General features: G+C 37.0%; 1 protein-coding gene across 4 annotated transcripts in view; it reads right to left on the bottom strand.

Annotated features, from left to right (window-relative positions):
* Window positions 1-1271: 1271 nt before the first annotated feature.
* The window catches only part of NDUFAF5 (NADH:ubiquinone oxidoreductase complex assembly factor 5), a 42247-nt gene continuing 23572 nt past the window's right edge, over window positions 1272-19946 (bottom strand). For all 4 annotated transcript variants that reach the window (XM_016427689.2, XM_001382082.3, XM_056813869.1 and 1 more), the window contains 5 exons: window positions 17951-18148; window positions 11285-11345; window positions 2810-2893; window positions 1934-2016; window positions 1272-1494 (listed from right to left, as the gene is read on the bottom strand). In XM_016427689.2, coding sequence (XP_016283175.1) covers window positions 1408-1494; window positions 1934-2016; window positions 2810-2893; window positions 11285-11345; window positions 17951-18148 — 513 coding nt within the window. In that variant the 3' untranslated portion in view covers window positions 1272-1407. The remainder of the gene's footprint in view (window positions 1495-1933; window positions 2017-2809; window positions 2894-11284; window positions 11346-17950; window positions 18149-19946) is intronic.

Here is a 19946-nt window from a genome sequence, read left to right on the forward strand (position 1 = left end):
CTCACAGACTGGTGGAGGGTTTCTTTTATTCCTGTCTATGCTAATCTGTGCTAGTTTTCTTAAGTTTAAAGTCTTAGCAGTAGACAGCAAGCAACAAGAAAAGTTCTGACATTCAGAACTGGTTGGGCCTGTCTCTTCAGGCTGACACCCTAAAGACCAGCCTTACAGTTGTATTAACTGCTTTCCTTGAGCCCTTTTGTCGATGACATGATCACAGGGATCCAGGTAGAGCACACAGTTGGGAAAATCAGGAAAATAGAGGCACTTCTATCCAGAGACCAGGAGAGAGGCTGCTTTCAATTCCAGGGCCAGGAAGAAAGAGGTAGTCACAAGACCAACAACCACTCCCAGTTGCCCCTTTCCCCTCCAACTGTCAGTCTTGTCAATATCTTCTCTCTCTAATATTCCCACTGTTGTTTGTTCCAACTCAGTGGTAGAAAGTCCAAAATTTGCTTTAGTTTTCCCTTCCATATTATCCCTTCTTTAATCCTTTTCCTAACACAACAGCTAAAAACAAAAAGCAACACAAAATACCCTTTGTCCTCCCTAGCTTGCTCATTAGCCTCAACTCATTTGACCCTTTGGAGTAGGGAGACACTTATAGCAAGGACATTACTAGCAGAGTGATTAAAACAGTAGAGGAAATGGAGAAGTTAATCTGATAATTCTAATTTCTCAAGTGGCAGAAAAACAATGTGTCTGACTAGATAAGTATGGATCCTTTGTCTTTTTTTTTTTAAACCATGAAACAATTCATTTTTTCCCTATGAAAAAGTCATAGGGGTTAAAAATTAAAGGGTGTTCCACTAGACCAATATACCAAAGTCACTGTTTTGCAGAACAGAATTACACTAAGGCTCCAGTTTTCCAGGCTCCTCTCCCTGACAAAGGAAGTAGCATGACACAATAGTTAATACTTTAAAAGTAGTCATTGTAAAAAATCTGCATTTTTGCAGTTAATTAGCCAATGCTCCTGAGCAGCCTGCCTACCTTCTGTCCCCCCTCTTCCCCTCCTCCTCCTTCCTACCTCCACTTCCATGGTCAATCTTCCCACAAAAATGACAAAGAGAGGCAAAAATAAAATGTGGAAAATGTCAGCAGCAGCAATCTATTCCACCAATTTGGACATTAAAATAAATTAACATACTTGAAGACACCTCAGAAATGTTTTCTGGCCAATTCTGCAAAATTACTCAAATCACTAGAGAACAGCATCAAATTGAAAACAGAAAGCATGTGAAAGTGGACAGTTACTAAACATTGACATGATATAGTTTAAACAAGGGTTATGATCACTTTATTTGTAAGCAATCTATTGTTTCTTACTTCAATATATAATATAGCAATTTTTGATGACAAAAAAATTAATAATTATATCAACACTGAATTTTTTATTGTGATCAAAAGCTATTTCTTCCCATGAGACATAAGATTATTTATTTTTGCCAAATCACCAAATGATACTGTTGCTGAACCTCTCTCAGCAGGTCTTGCCTAAAAAGAAAACAAAGAAAAAAGTTAGAACTTCTAGAAGATCTAGGTTAAGAGTTCTCATTGTCATAGCACTTTTAGAGTTTACAAAATCCTTTCCTCATAACTTAATGAAGGAGAAAATCAAAGACTATTATGTATCATCATTCCCACTTTACAGATGAGGAAACTAAGGTATTTGGGGTTTTTAGTTTTTGAAGTGCTGTGGTCAGGGTCATACAACTCATAAATAACCAGAGCCATGAATGGAACAACACTAGGTCCTTCCTAAATCTGGTAATCTTTCTTCTGTCATCATTATCAAGCTACACACAAAGCTAGGCCTAGTTATATCCCTCTTTGCTTTCCTGAACAAAATTCCTATCTCCTTTCCTAAAAACAGTGAAATAATAAAACATATGATAACTTAAAACATGTGAAGAACTGTTTACTTTAATGGTACCTGTGAATCATGGTATTTCCATCCTATCATGTAATAGATCTGAAAAGTTGCAGGTACTGAGCCATCCTCATTTCCATACATTTCTAAAAAAGAAAATTGATGAAATTCATTAAAAAGGAAGGAAAAGCAGTTCAATACAGCAGTATTTCTTTTTTTTTTTTAACCCTATTACATTGGGGCAGAGAACCAGGCCTGGAAAACTGGAGGTCCAAAGTTCAAATGTGACCTCAGATACTTCTTACCTTGAGACCCTGGACAAGTCTCTTAACCCCAATTGCCTAGCCCTTACCATTCTTCTGCCTTGGAATCAACACTTAGTAATGATTTTAAGACTGAAAGTAAGGGTTTAAAAACAATAACAACAAAAGATCCTCACCTTAGGTGATTTTTAGAATCAATATTAAGTATTGGTTCCAAGGCAGAAGAATGGTAAGGGCTAGGCAATCGGGGTTTAAGTCACATGCCCAAGGTCACATAGCTAAGAAGTGTCTGAGGCCAGATTTTGAACCTGGAGTTTCCCATCTTCAGGCCTGGCTCTCTATCCATGGAGCCACCTAGCAGTCCCAAGAAAGTTTATTTCTTGCAGTAAAACACAAAATAAAAAGTGGTGCCAAAAGATTCCTAGGGTTTTGCAAATGACTGATATAAAGACATTAATTAAGTAGTAATTAAGGAGATGTTATTTGGAGAGAACATAATGAACTGCTAACTATTTGTGCCATGGAGGTCAATGAGAAAGAGGTCAAGGGATCTGGAAATATTGTGAAGGAAAGGGACACTGATTGTGCAAGTCAAAGGAAATCTACATTTGTCAGACGGCAAAGAGTACCTTTGGTGAAAAGCTAGACTACGTGGAACACTAAACTATTCTCTTACCTTGATATATTGCTGCAGCTGCCAACATTGTTTCTCTGTGAAGCAAAGGTTTTCTATTCCAAGAGCAATTACTCTCTCCCATACCTAAAAGAAATATATAATAGGCTTTAGAGAACATAGTAAATATCTTAATATTCTGAATTTCATAATTTAATCCTTTAATAACTTTATTATTGGAGCAATATGCAGATCAGGTTCATTTTTCTCTTTTTTTTTAAAGAGATTCAGAGGCAAAGATATCTGAAGCTTTTCTTCCTCATAAGCCAAGCAATGAAAGCAAAATTTAGGAGCCAAATCCTACAAACATCTTTCATTTGTAGTTAGTTGCCTAACTTAAGTCAGTCATATGAGGTATCTAGCATTAATCTCTACAACTGGAAAGCTGTTTTCTTTTCCAAGAGCTTCTGGGTCTCATTTACTTTATTTCTACTCAATTTGACATGTACCCAACTCTGCTATGTGGTGAAGATACAAAAAGAAAAAGAAAACTGTCCTTTGTCCTTGTGGAATTTATATACTATTGGATGGACACAATTTATACACTGTTAAATGTATGACTGCAAAGCAATGGTGGAAAGTGGGTTGACGGTAATTACCAAATTAAGAGGCAACACCCGACCAGTACCTTAAAAGACCTAAGAACTGGGGCAGCTAAATGGTTCAGTGATAAACATAGTCAGGCCTGGAAACAGGAGGTACTGAGTCCAAATCTGGCCTCAGACACTTCCTGGCTAGGCAACCCTGGGCAAGTCATTTAACACCAATTTTCTAGCCCTTACCACTCTTCTGCCTTGGAACTAACAGTGTCAATTCTTAGACAAAAGAGTTTTAAACACCTAGGGTGAGGAGGTCATGCATTGCAGGAATGGAGAACAGGCACAGAAAGAAGAGGGGATATTTTCTGTGCAGAGAAGCAAATTGGATAGTTTGGTTAGAGGAAAGTGCAACAGCAAATAAAGGATAAATCTGGAAAGAGAGAGTAACTAAGGTAATAAAAAAGGATTAGGAGTGTCATCTACAAAATAGGAAAATGAGAAGGAAGATTAGGTTTAGGGAAAATATGAATTTTGTTTTGGATATATGAACTTTGAGATGACTGAGGGTCCAAGAAGTACAAGATGAAGTTGGTAAAGCAGAACTGAAGCTCAGAAGATAAAGGAGAGTCAAATACAGGGGAATACATAATTTGCATGTATGGATACTGATGAGCTTTCAGAGGGAGAGTGGTAAGGGACATATCCACATACATGGGAGGTATGGGGCATAACCTAATGATGACAAAAGAGCCTAATAAGTGGTTAGATGATGTGTAAGGCAGAGCATGGAATTAAAGACATCATAGGAAATGCATGACTTGAAAAGGTGGTTGTCATGTAATAAAGGTATAATAAACAAAGGTCTTCATGTGGCACTTCTATCCAAGTCGCTGTTGTCTAGAATTTCAGCTTAATATAATTGCACTTAAATATGATCTCCAGACAGAAGAAAAAAATCCAAATGTGATCTGTACCAGTTAGAATATGCAACTACCATAGATGTAAAACTAACTTCAGAGACTGCCTAATCCAAGCCCCTCATTTTCAGATGAAGAAAATGAGACCCAGGGAAATTAAGTGACTTTCCAAAGAACACAAAGGTAGTAAACATCAGTGACGGTTTTTGAACAGAGGTCCTCTATCATGCTGCATTTTGCTCCTCCCTTTAAAAACTAATTTTTATTGGTATCTTTTGCTTTTATATTACTTTCATTCTTTTCCCTGTCCCACGCCAAGAACTACACAGAATAAAACAGGAACAAGAAGAGAAAAAGCAATTTAACAAAACCAGTCATTCAAGTATAACAGTATATTTCAAAACTATGTGAAAAGAAGGGATGGCAATATTCCCTCCCATGTTAATAATAACAACTAGAATTTTAAAATCTGCAAAGAACTTTAGATACATTACCTCATTTGATCCTCTTAATAACTCCATAAAGGAAGTAAAAGGTATTACCTCTATTTTACCACTGAGAAAACTAGAGCTCAGAGATGTTAAAATGGTTTGCTTGTGGTCCTAAAATTATTAAGTATGAAAGGTAAGATGCAAACCCAGGACTTTTTTTTTATATAGTTTAAATCACATTACTGAGTATTTTGGCTTTTGGATCACACAATTGGCTCATACATACTCTATATTTTCCATCCAAATTACTGTCTAATCAAAACTTGTACTTATAAATTTTATTTTTTGATACCCATAAAGCAATGAATCTAAAATGAGTTTCTACTTATCTGTGAAAATGCTATTTTATTCAACTGAACCCCTTTTAGATGATAAATTTTTTAGATCTACAAAGAACTGTAGAGATAATTATGTTTAACTTCTTTATTTTATAGATCGGAAAACTAAATCTCAAAGGAGGCTCAGTACTTTCCCCAAGGTCACACAGGTATTAAATGGCAGAGCCAGAATTCCAGCCCAGATTCTATGACTCCAAATTCAGGGCTTTATCTACAAACCGAACCACTTTCCCTTTTTAGCCTTTTGGATCTTAACATTTTTGTGCCTTGTGCTTCATGTCATCTACATAATTGTTAAGAATGATATCTATGCTTTACATCTAAATCACTGAAACAAATTTTAAACAGTAAGGTTCTAAGGACTTTCCATTAGAGACCTCCCTTAAATCAACACAGACTTATTAATGACTATTAATTAGTTTCAAAAACATGTAAGTGTGAAATCATCTAGCTTCTGTCTCTCTACCATCTCTTCTCATCTACAAAAACAGTGCAATAGGGGCCATTCAAGATAGCACAATCAGAACTGTTCTTCTTGGTTCTGGTACATGTGGATGATGTGGGTCCAGCTTCTGGCCCTGTGGGGATCATGTACTAAGGAGATTTGATACTCTGGTATGATGTAATAGGCCATGAACAGCCCCACAAGAAGAGACATTTTTGGTTCTTCTTTTCCTTCTACTTTCTAGATGGCATCAATAACTTTTAAGATTTCTAGTAAAGGGTAGGAAAGGTCAGTCTTTCTTCACTTCAGGATCATGACAACCTCATCCATGTGGCCACTAGTGCTGGGTGATTCAAATGGGCAAACTTAAAAATGAGGCCCTAGCTGCCTTTTCTCTTTTTGTGGTTCTTTCCTGGTTTTATGTAAACAAACATGTATTCCAAGACAGCTATGTCAAGATTTGGTGGCAACTTCATCAATTTAAGAGGTCAAAGGATCTGGATCCCATAGGATGGAGCTGAATCCATGACAGAGGAAAAGTTCTGAGCAACTTAAGTCTGCTGTTTCGCCAAAAGGCATGTTCCAGGAGTTAGTTGAACAGCACAAATCTAAGGTGAAATATAAAATGACTAACCAAAATCCCAAACTGCTTTATGTTCAATTTTAAGCATAAATCTCTCAATAAACTATAATAATAATTCTAAGTTACAAAGGGATTGGGCATGTGATTTCATTAGTATAAAGAACCTTAATGAGGAATAACTAAAATAATTCAATAGCAAAAAAGTGAGGAAACTCCCTTTAGCAATGTAATTGGCAGCTTTCTTGTAATTATAGTCAAGCTATCTAGAGTCCTGAGAACACACACAGCCAAGGTCACATTGTCAGAGGCACCAGAAGTAGAACCTGAACTCAGGTCTTCTTGGCTTTGAGGATAGTTCTTTATCCACAAGATCACACTATCTCTAAGTTATAAAGTACTGATTTAAGTTTTGTTTTTGCCACTCATTATAAAATTGTTCTGAAGCACAAGAAATGAACCTAGTTCAAACTATATCATGGGTACAAAACAGAGCACAGGCACAGTATTCCCAGACTATGGTGATCCTGCAGTGGTAAATCAAGGTTAAAATAGCATGACAGAATTTTTCAAACACAAATATCTAGGTAAACAATATTGCCAGTCTAATATCCTGTCAAAAAAGAAAACAAATAAATAAAAATCTTGCAAATCTTGGTCTTGATATTGTCATCAAAGTTTCTTTTTCAATATGTTTACTAATCCATCTTTTAACATGCTCTATTATTTTGTCAGGAATTGAACTCAAGTTCATTAGCCTCTAATGTATAAGCTCTGTTCTTTTCTTTAAAAAAAAAAAAGAATTTGGACATATTTGTTTTTTCCAACTCTTCTGGCACCTCTTTTGCTCTTTATGGGAAAATCACTCACAGTGACTCAGCAATCACATTCTTTCAGTTGTAGATCATTTAGGCCTGCTAACTTAAATAACAACAGTAAACGCTCCTTTATCATCTACTTATTTACCTAGGATTTTTAATTCCCCAATTAGCTACTTTGTGTCCTTTTTCCAATTTAAAGGTCATTTTTTAATTGGAGAAAATAGAACCAAATAATAGTTGAGAAGCTCTATCAACTCTCTCACTTATCACTGTCCCATCTACTATGATCAGCAGTTCCTATACTTTTCTTAATCATTTCCTCAAGACAGACAAAATTAAAAAAAAAAAAACAAAAACAACCTCATTTTGTTGTCCTGAGAATGCTCCTTTACCAGCTTCCACTCATAACAAGTTTTATCTTTCCCAACACAATTTCATATCCATTTCTTATTATCCTTCCTTGCATTTTCTTTATTTTCTTTTTGAAATTTAAGTTGTTTGGTAAGTTTCCTACTCATCTACATTTATCTTTTTAGATTCCCTCATTTCTTCTTTACTAGAATGGTTTCTCTTTACATCTGCAGAATTCATTTTTGAGAGCTTACACTTCACGTACTGATCTCTCTATAGAATTGTAGGCTATGAGATCTCACTTATCCTTTTGCTGAATATCTGAAATCTGCTCTCTCTAAAATTAAGATGCACATACCTATACAGAACAAAAAAGCTACTATCCCCAAGTACTCTATAGAAAAAAAAACCTTTATGTTCAAAATAAGAAGGCATTCACAATGAATTTTTTCTCATTAATATCTAGTGATTGTGAATTAAAAATATTACAGTGATCCCTCATCTATTGTGGGAGTTATGTTCCAGAGACCCTTGCAATAGGTAAAAAAGTAATAGTGTTTTATTTATTTTATTTTATTATTAATTTATATTTCAAGGTTTTATAAGCATTTCCCACTCTCCTAAACCTTTTCCACAATCTTATTATACCTACAGTGTAATTGGGGGGGGGGGAGGGGGAAGGGTGGTTTGGGGATGGGATTATATGTTTAATTATAGGCCAGTATCAGAAGGATAACTGTTTTAGGAAGGCCAAGTGTGGGCCAACAGGCTAACAAGTCCAGTCCAGACAGGACCTGTCCTAAGGTAACAAACAGAGACCACTATATAACAGGGACAGATGTTGGATTTATTAAACTAGGGAAGGTAAAAAGGGGATTTGGGATAATCCTAAACTAATATCAAATACCTAACCCCCCTCCTCCCGATCTAAATATCTCTTCACAGAAATTTCTTCACAGATTTTGAGCTAAACTGATCTTACCTATCTGTCTAAAGACCCCAGACCCTAATATAAATAAACTACACTAATCCCCAAGCTCCCCTTTTGATGGTAATAGAGGTAGTGGGTTTTGGCAGTTAGGCAGGACAGGGCCCAGGAGAGGTCCTGGATCCAGATGGACCACAGACTTAATCTTACAGACAGAGGGTTCAGGATCACCAGGAACTGCCTTGATGAAATACAGCAACCAGGATAGCAAGCAGGTCAAGAAAGGATCCGCCACTAAGGAAATGCAGCCACCACCTCAAGATATTCTCCAGAGAGCACAGCTAACAGCCTCAGTACCAATCTAACCCTTCCTTCAAAGTTACAGAATTTTCCTGCTCGTCTCTGCAAACTTACACACTTTCCTACATAATTTAAATTTTCCTTATAACAACAGTCACTAAGTCAATCAGCACCCAGGATACAGAACACAGTGCTATAGTTGGTCACCTCGCCTTTCATTCCATCAGTCAATAGTGTGCTGTGATATGTGTAACTCCATGATACAGTTATATATATATTTTTTAAATCTAGGATACAGTAAAACTGTGATAAGTGAACTGAGATATAGCAAAGGATGACTGTATTCCTATTTAAAAGTTTTTATTATTGATGGTAATCTATTTTGTGTTTGACTTTCTAACATGGCAATCAAAACATGTAAGATGTAAGCAAACTCAATTTTTTTAACAAATATTTTTCCATGATGAAACTAAATTAATTTTTATAAATGCTTTAAGATCACAAAATGTTAGATTGCTTACAAGCTCACTGCATCTTAGAACAGAAAAGGGCCTTCAAGACCTTTTAGTTCAACCAAGATACTAGAATTTACTGAAATCATAAAACATTTATCTTACTATAAATATAAGCTCTTATTGTATGTATACACAGTTCCTGTGTATCTGTTAAAAATAGCTTGATGGAGCACAATAACTTTTGACTTACTCTGTATTTTATAATGAAGAAAAATAGTCATCAGGTGAATGTTTAAGACTTTCACAGTTCTTTTAAGGCAAGTTCAATAATACTTAACTATTTCTTCATTTATTAACAGTTTCACATGAACAATACTTAGATGTATTGTCTAGGAGATAAGTGAACTTACCTTAAAACCACTGTGAAAGCCTCCAAACTCCCATTCATTCATTAGCTGATGAGTACTTGTTTTGTAAAAATTAGTCTGGTTTTTTTTCTGTGAAATAATAATGGCAGTTCACATAAAACACACCAAAATCACTATGGAACAAACAAAAACAATGCAAAAGATTTCTAAAATCAATTTGAAGAACTATGTAAAAATATATGCCCACTATATTGTCTAAGAATATCACTACTATAATTTATCTTCAATAGAAGCCATGATACTCCAGAGGAATAATGTGAAATCTCCAAAGCAAAACCTGTGATTTCACTTGTTTACACTGGTTTCCTCAGTATATAAAACTTAATGGGTAAATATTAGAGAATTTCCTAAGAAGTTAAAAACTTTCCCAAGGTCACAAAGCTAGTAAATGTCACAGGTAGAATTTGAATCTAGGTATTCCTACCTGCAAGTGGATAGAATAAAGTATTTTATCCTCTCAGTGTTGGTGAACCTTTTAGAGATCACATGGCCAAACTGCCTCCTTTAAGCTGCCTGTGAGCCCCCTGCATTACCCCAGACAACAGAGGGAGAAAGTACTCACATTTGGCTGCTGAACAGAGAGGCAGGGCATGTGAAAACTGTCCTCAGGCACACTGGGGCACACATGCCACACCTTCACCAACACTGCTGTATATGATACTATTAGGTATTTATACATTTACTATGCTAAATAAGTTGTAAGGCACTATATTGCAGTAAGTAAAAATGAAAAGAACATCTAAAGTTGTATAAAATGAAAGCAAACGGTAAGCAAAAGATAGTCAAAAACCATGATCTCTTCAAATGAAATAGTTAATTGAAGTTAAGTCACAATGAAATCTCTTGTAAATTTTTTAAGTGTTATGTCTAGTGTCTTCCTTCAGGGTATGGATGAAGTAGGGAGGATGGTAGTTATAGGGGTAGATGAAAGACATGGGTACTGATTTTGAGAACATTAACTATATTTTCAAGTTTTTCATATTTTTAACTGTGCTATAAATTACCAGTTGAAAGATCATCAGTATCATAGTTTTCAGAACTGGAAAGAACTTTTAGCAATCATCTAAACCAACACATTCAAATAAGTCCTAGAAAGAGAAAGTGACTTGTCTGGGGACTATAGGCTATAAGAAACACCCAATTCAAACCTATATTTTACATCTCTTAAAACTTTTTTTTACACTAAATTAGGATTGAAGGGTGATTGCTAATTCTTAAGTCAGAGGGTACGAAACAGCCATAATATGTGTTAGTTACAAATACAAAGAATGAAACAATCCCTAATCACAAGCTTATATTATAATGGGAAAGCTATGGCGGTGGCAGTTAAAAAATAGTCTACATGCCACCTTGTGCACATGTGCCCCAGACATGAAAGCTAAAAACACTGTAAGGCCTCTCCATGCACCAATATTTTCCTGGGTTTAAAAATCTTCTACCTTCAAAGTAATAAAGTTCTATATTCAGAAAAAGAGCTACATGAGTGAAATTAACATTTTTGTACAAAGAGGGAAACATAAGAGGCAACAAGGTAGAGTTAAAAGAAAATTCCAATGCTTAGAGAAAGAAGGACTAGGTTTAAGCTTTACTTTTACCCATTTTAAGTTGCAGTGAGACCTCAGATAAGAGAATAGGTCACTTACCCTCTTCTCAGCCTCTGTTTCAAATGAAAATAGGAACAACACTCTCTATCTCAATGGTTGTGGCAAGTTTCAAATGAGATAATACATTGAAAAGTGCTTTGCAAATTATAAATAAGTATCGCATTATTATTAATCCTTGAATTGCTAGGATTTTTCATGCTTCAATCGTAGTTCAAATATTTTGAGGCTATATAAAACAAAACATAACAAATCAAAGATTCTTTTAAAAAGACTGCCCTTACCTTGTAAATCTTCCATCACCTCAAACATTCCTGGAAAATTAACTTGAATTTCATCAGTATCCTAGTAAAAAAGCAGAAAAATATCATTTTGACCTCTAAGAGACTTTCCCCAACTTAAGAGGGAACTTAGAAGCTATCATATAAGATTGCCGGCCTATTACAGAAAAGCCCTCTACAACATTTGTAATAGATGTTCATCCAACATCCACCAAAATGTTACAATAGGAAATGAACTTTCAAAAAGAAATCCAGCAGTCACAAAATGCAAAATAATTTGGAATACATAAAACTAAAAATTTTTTGTACAAACAAAACCAATGTAATTAAAATCAGAAGGGAAGCAACAAATTGGGAAACGATCTTCATAAAAACCTCTGACGAAGGTCTAATTACTCAAATTTACAAAGAGCTACATCAATTGTACAAAAAAATCAAGACATTCTCCAATTGATAAATGGGCAAGGGACATGGATAGGCAGTTCTCAGCCAAAGAAATCAAAACGATTAATAAGCACATGAAAAAGTGTTCTAAACTCTTATAATCAGAGAGATGAAACAACTCTGAGGTATCACCTCATACCTAGCAGATTGGCTAACATGACAGCTATGGAAAGTAATGAATGCTGGAGGGGATGTGGCAAAGTAGGGACACTAATTCATTGCTGATGGGGTTGTGAATTGATCCAACCATTCTGGAGGGCAATTTGGAACTATGCCCAAAGGGCGATAAAAGACTGTCTGCCCTTTGATCCAGCCACAGTACTGCTGGGTTTGTACCCTAAAGAGACAATAAGGAAAAAGACTTGTACAAGAATATTCATAGCTGCACTCTTTGTGGTGGCCAAAAATTGGAAAATGAGGGGATGCCCTTCAATTGGGGAATGGCTGAACAAATTGTGGTATATGTTGGTGATGGAATACTATTGTGCTCAAAGGAATAATAAAGTGGAGGAGTTCCATGGAGACTGGAACAACCTCCAGGAAGTGATGCAGAGCGAAAGGAGCAGAACTAGGAAAACATTGTACACAGAGACTGATACACTGTGGTACAATCGAAGGTAATGGACTTCTCCATTAGGGTCAATGCAATGTCCCTGAACAATCTGCAGGGATCTAAAAAACACTATCCACAAGCAGAGGATAAACTGTGGAAGTAAAAATACCGATGAAAAGCAACTGCTTGACTACAGGGGTTGAGGGGATATGACTGAGGAGAGACTCTAAATGAACAGTCTAGTGCAAATACCAACAACATGGAAATGGGTTCAAATCAAGAGCACATGTGATACCCAGTGGAATGCCTCGGCTATGGGGGGGTGGGGGGGGAAGAAAATGATCTTTGTTTCCAATGAATAATGTTTGGAAATGACCAAATAAAATAATGTTAAAAAAAAAAAAAGAAATCCAGGGAGCTAGATAATACAAGGGCTGGAATGCCAGGCCTGGAGTTAAGAGGACCTAGATTCAAATTTCACCTAAGAGCTTTGTGACCCCTGGGCAAGTCTGACTACCATTCTTCTTCCATAGAATTGATACTAACGGGGGCAGCTGGGTAGCTCAGTGGATTGAGAACCAGGCCTAGAGACAGGAGGTCCTAGGTTCAAATCTGGCCTCAGACACTTCCCAGCTGTGTGACTCTGGGCAAGTCACTTGACTCCCATTGCCTAGCCCTTACCACTCTTCTGCCTTGGAGCCAATACACAGTATTGACTCCAAGATGGAAGGTAAGGGATTAAAAAAGAAAAAAAAAGAATTGATACTAATAACCCAGAAGGGTAAAAAAAAATTTTTTTTAACCATTTCATATGGCAATATCTATGTTAAATAGTTTTTCCTTCCTCAAACTTGGCCAAAATCTGAGACTTTTATGCTTTCTTTTCACTAGTCCTAGTAATATTCTCTAGGTCTAAGTCAAATTTCTATGCCATAGAACTGCTTTTCAAATACATGAAGAAAGTGGTCATATACACACTTAGGCTTTATTCCTCTGAGCCAGTGATGGAACCTATAGCACAAGTGCCAAAGATGGCACACACACAGAGATCTCTGTGGGCATACCCTCCCTCCCCATTTCCCACCCCCAGAATTCCTTACTAGAAAGGCATACTGACTCAAGCAAAGCTGCTCCTCTCACCCCTCCATTGTGCCTGATGAAATTTTTTCATATCCCCCGCCTCTCTGCCCAGCAGCCCAATGGGAGAGCTTTCTCCCTCCCCTGTGTGGGGTAAGGGGAAGGCAGGCCCAGCATGTGGTGGAGGGTGGACACTCTGTCTGGGCAGTGGGGTGGGGACAGAGTCAAGCACTCCCATCTCTAAAAAGTTCATCATCACTGCTCTGAGCTATTCTCCTCACTAGCCTTTATGTTCCCCTCTAAATCCTCATTGCTACCTCTTATTTTCTTTCAATGATTTTCTGATATTCTAGTCCTTCCTACTCTCTCCTTCTTAAGTTATCTTACATGCATCTATATATTGGAGAAGATGTGGCAAAATTGGAACACTAATGCATTGCTGGTATGGAAAGGAAAGCTAAAGCAAGATTTGGACTTTCTGCCAATCAGGTGGAACAAACAGCAGTTGGAATGTTAGAGAGAAGATATTGACAAGAATGACAATTGGTGGGGGTAGAGGCAGTTGGTCTCATGACTCTCATGCTTCCTGGCCCTGGAACTGGAAGGTGCCTCTCTCCCTGTCTCTGGATAGAAGTGCCTCTATTCCTGAATTTCCCAACTGTGTGCTCTACCTGGATTCCTGTGATCATGTCATTGGACAAAAGGACTTAAGTGAAGCACTTTGAACTGTAAGGCCGGTCTTTAGGGGCATCAGACCGAAGAGACAAGCCCAACCAGTTCTGAAAGTCAGAACTTTTCTTCCTCTTGCTATCTACTGCTAAGACTTTGAACTTAAGAAAACTAGCACAGATTAGCATAGACAGGAATAAAAGAAACCCTCCACCAGCCTGTGAGGCCTGGCCTCAGCTCAAAAAGTTGAGAGAGACTCAAACCTCATCTAGGGACATCCCTCTTCCCTGATACCTCCCCAATCCAAACATGTTATTAAAATTTATCTTTATTTAAATAACCGCAGTCAGATAAGAGAACTATCATTTCAAGGGACATAAGAGGGAGCTGAACCTCAGGACAGCCCTTCAACTAGAAACAGTCCTTATTGGATCCCTGCTGGGTGACTTTGGTCTGGGAGGAGGCTTATCCCTCAGCAGGGTTCATGCTTACCTGCTCTGAGGTATCTTCAACATCAATCCATAGAGAAGACATCCCCTCAGGCTATCATAAATGGCCCATTTCTCGGGAATCCTATTTTTCAAAAATAGCCTCTTGGCAGGGGGCATCTCTCTCCTTTTACCTCATTGGCACCCATATTCCCTCTCTCTCTCTCTCTTCAACTCCTCCATTCCCTGTTACAATCCCCAACACATTTTCCCTATAAATATTAGAGTTTTTAGCGAGCCAGTCAGGAGATGTTTTTAAAACAGATTTAGTTGCCCTTGTATCAATAAGAGCTGGGTAGATTTCATTACCCACTTTTATCACTGGTGGAGTTGTGAATTAATCCAGCCATTCTGGAAGGCAATTTGGAATTATGCCCAAAGGACTTTAAACGAATGCATAGCCTTTAAGCCAGTAATACCACTGCCAGGTTTGTACCCCAAAGAGATAATAAGGAAAAATACTTGTACAAAAATATTCATAACTACACTCTTTGTGGTGGCAAAAAATTGGAAAATGAGAGGGTATTCCTGGATTGGGGAATGGCTGAACAAATTGTGGTATATGATGATGACAGAATACTATTTTGCTGTAAGGATTGATGATCAGGAGGCTTTTCATATGAATTTGGAGAACCACAGTGAAGTGATGCAGATAAAAATGAGCAGAACCAGAAGAACATTGTACACAGAAAGTAAAACAGTGGAAAAATTCAGTGTGTGAAGGGTTAAAATTTTTCAGTAGGAGCTTAAATAGAGGTCAGGAGGGCAATTTGATAAACACAAAACACTTAGTTTCTTTTTAGGAAAGTTCAAATAGGAAATAGAAAGGAGGAAAGAGAGTAATCTCCTAATATCTTATAACTATACCTAAGATCCCAATTCTAACTAAAAATTTCCAAAAAACCCTAAATCTCTCTGCCTTTGAGGGCAGTGTCTTCTGCCAGAGCCAGGATCCAGCCTAACTTTTCTATACTGTCTATCTAAGAATTTACCCACTATCTACCTACCTAAGCTAATCAATAACCATTAAGGCTGTTAAGGCCTTAAATCCATTTTTTCTCTATTTCCAACTGTCAGTTAGAAAAAACTGCCAGTCTCACAGAGAGAGCCAGAAACTGCTGCTCCTCCCAACTGTCAGCTGTAACTGACTGACAAATCTCTCTTCTCCTCTGCCTCTTAAAGGGACAGAGAAAGCTGTTAAGAAAATTTCTTTTAACAAAGGTAATGGACCTTGCTACTAGTAGCAATGCAACAAGCCAGGACATTCCTGAAGGACTTAAGTAAAAGAATGCTATCTACATTGAGAGAAAGAACTATGTGAGTAGAAAAGCAAAAAGCAAAACATATGACATCACTTATCACATGTATATATGGGCATGTGATTTGGGGTTTGGGCTTTTAAAAAATCGCTCGATAGCAAAAGTGAATAATATGGAAATGTGTATCAAGTGACAACATTTGTACAACTCAGTTCAGGGGAGTAGAAGAAGAAAGAAGAGGGAAGGAATGAGAGAAAAAAGTGGAAGAAAGGGGGGAAAAAATTTTGGGAGTCACTGAATTAAGTTTAGAGATCAAGCTAATTAAAACCAGCTAGTTGGGAACCCCTGACTCTTGGAGATTCATGATAAATGTTGATTCTTGTATTGTACTATAATAGTAGGTTCCTCCAATACTCCAGCCTAAAAAAGATATAAATAACAAAGAGCCCTAAACTATAATGGCATCTGAATTAAAATTTCTTCTGTCTCATTACTATGACCACCTAACAAGTCTACACATTTCAATTCACCTTTCAAATTTATCATACAAATGTCGGAAATTGATTTCTGAAAACATTAAGTACTATTTATATGCAAAGCACTATTCTATATATTGAAAATAAAGATTACTACAACATAGAGAATCTTCCTTTTTTCTAACTTTCAGTCTCACATTTCCAACTACCTTTCAGACATATCAAATTGTCTAGTAGACACTTTAAACATGTCCAAAATCAAATTATTTTTCCTTTTAAACCCTCCCATAAGCACCTTCCCTATTTTTGTAAAGGACAATATCATACTCCCAATGCCCTTAGATTCTTTAATAACCTAGGTGTCATCTTCAACTCTTCATTATCTCTCACCCATTTCCAATCTTTTGGCAAGACCTGTCAATTTTACCTCTGTGACATCTCCCAAATATGTTCCCTTCTCTTCTTTAACTTTGCCACCACTCCATGGCAGGCCCTCATCACCTCAGGCAACAGCCTACTGGTGGGTCAACATAGCTAAAGTCTCTCCCTACTCCAATTCATTCTTCAGCCATAAAAGTGATTTTTCTATAAAATCGTTCTGACCATGTCACTCCTCTTTACTAAATTCCAGTGGCCTCCAATCAATACCAGGATCAAATGCAAAATTCTCTGTTTAGTCTTGAAAGGCTCTTATGGTCTAGGTCTCCCTTCTGCTCTTCTTATATTTTACTGCTCCACACACATTTTGATCCTGTGACACTGGCCTCCTGGCTATTCCATGAACAAGACCCTTCATTTCTTGGCTCTGGGCATTTTCCCTGGATGTTCTGTACAATGGGAATATTATCATTCAACTCTACCTACTAATTTCCCTAACTTCCTTTAAGCCCTAACTAAAATCCCATCTTCCACAGCAAACCTTTTTGACTCCCTCTCAGTTCTAGTATCTTCCCTGCTAATTATTACCACAAACAGGAAAATAACATATACTATTTATATAGCTTATACACAGTATATTTTAATATCTGCATATAGCATATTTGTACATATTTGTTTCTTTGTTGTAGCTATCATTAGATTGTAAGCGCCTTGAGGATGGGACTATCTTTTGCCTCTTTTCATATCACCAGTGCTTAGCAAAGTGCCTGGTATAAAGTAGACCCTGCAAAATTTTACTATTAATTATTATTCTATTACTATTAATTATTATTCATATCTAGTCACATTACTGTCTGTACACAAAAATTTCAGCAGGTCTTTACTGATAAAGTTCAAATTTTACTTGGCATTTAACACCTTCCACAATCTGGTATAACTGTACATTTACAGTCTTATCTCTAACTCTTCTCCACATAATCAATTCTCTAACCAAACTGGTTTAGCCTTTAACTTCCAAAACATTTTACACACTCTCTCAGTGTCTCTGCCTAAAGGCACTTTTCCCCCTATTTCTGGAACTCATCATCTTTTCTGACAGAGGTGCAATTACATTTACATTGTTTTTAAAAGTGAATTACCTAGGTATAGATTGTAAATTAAATCCTTAGAACACAATTAAGTGATAAGAAGAGTTTTTTACTGAAAACTACATTACTTGGATTTTGACATCAGTAATTCTGATATCCCTCAAGACCAAAAAGAATTTTAACTGTTTCTGAATTGTACAACTAATAGGTTATTAGATTTTCTTTCTTAATAGTTACCACAGTCAGTGTGTTAAAACCAGCTCTTCCCAGCAAATGGCCCAGATCACTAACTGCAGTGAAAGGAGAAATGTGTGGAGAAAATCCTCCTTCTCTTTCCAGTTCTGCTAATTGTAAAGAACATCGGAGTTCAAAGAGTGTATCTCCTCCAAACATTGCGCCAATAAATACTCCATCTGGTTTTAAAACATGATGAATCTGTAAGACAAACAAAAAAAACTGTTCAGAATAAATTCTAATCTCAACATTGGTCTTCTTTACCTCTCTGGATAAATTTAGAGGGCAAATAAAGTAAATTTATTAATGTATGTTGACAATTTAATATCTCATAATTACCACTCCTATATGGAATACTAGAAACTTCCTCAAATGATCTGATATCTAATTTAAAAAACTTCTACATAAACTGTTGCCATGCAATTCATTCAGTCAACCATCATATGGCCAACAGTAGTGATTTGTACATTTAAACACCACATAATCTACAACATAAGTGAGAAAGTCCCTATCTTTTCATTGAAAAATACTCACTGATTATTTGCCTGCCTTTAAAACTAATTTCCAACTAATATTTCTAGCATATTTATATCAGAAGTGATATTGTATATCCATACTCTTACACAAAATTTTCAGCCCTTAATAGTTATGTTCTGGAATAGTAAAGTATTTGGCAATACTTTGATCTTGATAAGAGAGGGAGATCCAACTTTAAGACAAGGTTCATTAAATCAACTTCCTAGTCACAAAAAACAACTTAAGTTTAACATTTTAAAATACTAAAAAGCAATATTTAGATGTAACAGTTAAAAATCAGGGGGAGACTGAGGCAGGTAGAAATTAGTTTCTCTCGGCAAGGAGTATATTTTAGAGGTTTATTAAAGGTTGAGAATTTAAGAATATACAAGTAAGAAAAGGACATGCTAGGTGGGCCATGAGGCCCACCCAACTTTCACTCACATCATGAGATGCGTCTGTTTGCCAGCGGAGACAGAAAGTAAAGAGAGCCCGCCATGGGTGGAGACCCTCTAAATAATCATTTTGCTCTAGGCCCATTTGAGAATTCAGTGAGATTAGAGGGCATTCTGGGAGCTAGCAAGGACTCCTGGGGAATGGAGTCCAGAATTCAAATCTCAATTTTACAGAGAGCACAGCAAATATATACTCCACTGGTTCCTGACAACTGCCTTTTTGTCTGCCTCTTTCTGCCAGTAAATGAGGTTACTCCCAAATTATGATCTGCTTTTTTAATTCCTGCATATTTTGACACTTTAGTCATATTCAGAACATAACAGTAATTTTACATTATACAGTGCTTTACAAAACAGTGAACTTCCTACAGAACCCTGAAAGGTTAATATAAGCAACCTGTCCACTGCCAAAGACCTAATAAGTGAGAGACTGAAAAGGTGAAATTTTCTAACTCCAAATCTAGTGCACTCCTACTACATAATGCTATACATGGCTCCTGAATCCATTTTGTTAGCCGACATCTTTCTTCCAAGATCTAGGTCCATAGCTTTAACTGCCCACTAGGTGTTTTCATCAACTATCCCCTCAAACACTGAGCGGGGGGTGTGTATGTGGGTAGCTGGGTAACTCTGTGGATTGAGAGCCAGGCCTAGAGACAGGAGGTCCTAGGTTCAAATCTGGCCTCAGACACTTCCCAGCTGTGTGACCCTGGGCAAGTCACTTGACCCCCATGGCCTAGTCCTTACCACTCTTCTGCCTTGGAGCATTCCAAGATGGAAGGTAAGGGTTTAAAAAACAAAACAACAAAAAAAAGAAAAAAACACTGAGCCAGGGAGATCTCCAACTATGGAGCTGACTATGATCAAGCAGGAGAATGCTACAGGACCAGTAGAGATTTAGCATGTTGTTCACCCTCATGGCCCCTGAACAGTATACTGGCCCCAGGGCCCCCTTCAGCTCAGTCTCAACCTAGTGGGTGTGAAGAGTGAATCAAACCCTCTTTGTCTCTCAAGCAGCAACTTTTAAT

Source organism: Monodelphis domestica, chromosome 1 (assembly GCF_027887165.1).
Source record: "Monodelphis domestica isolate mMonDom1 chromosome 1, mMonDom1.pri, whole genome shotgun sequence".
In the NCBI taxonomy this organism is placed as follows: domain Eukaryota; kingdom Metazoa; phylum Chordata; class Mammalia; order Didelphimorphia; family Didelphidae; genus Monodelphis; species Monodelphis domestica.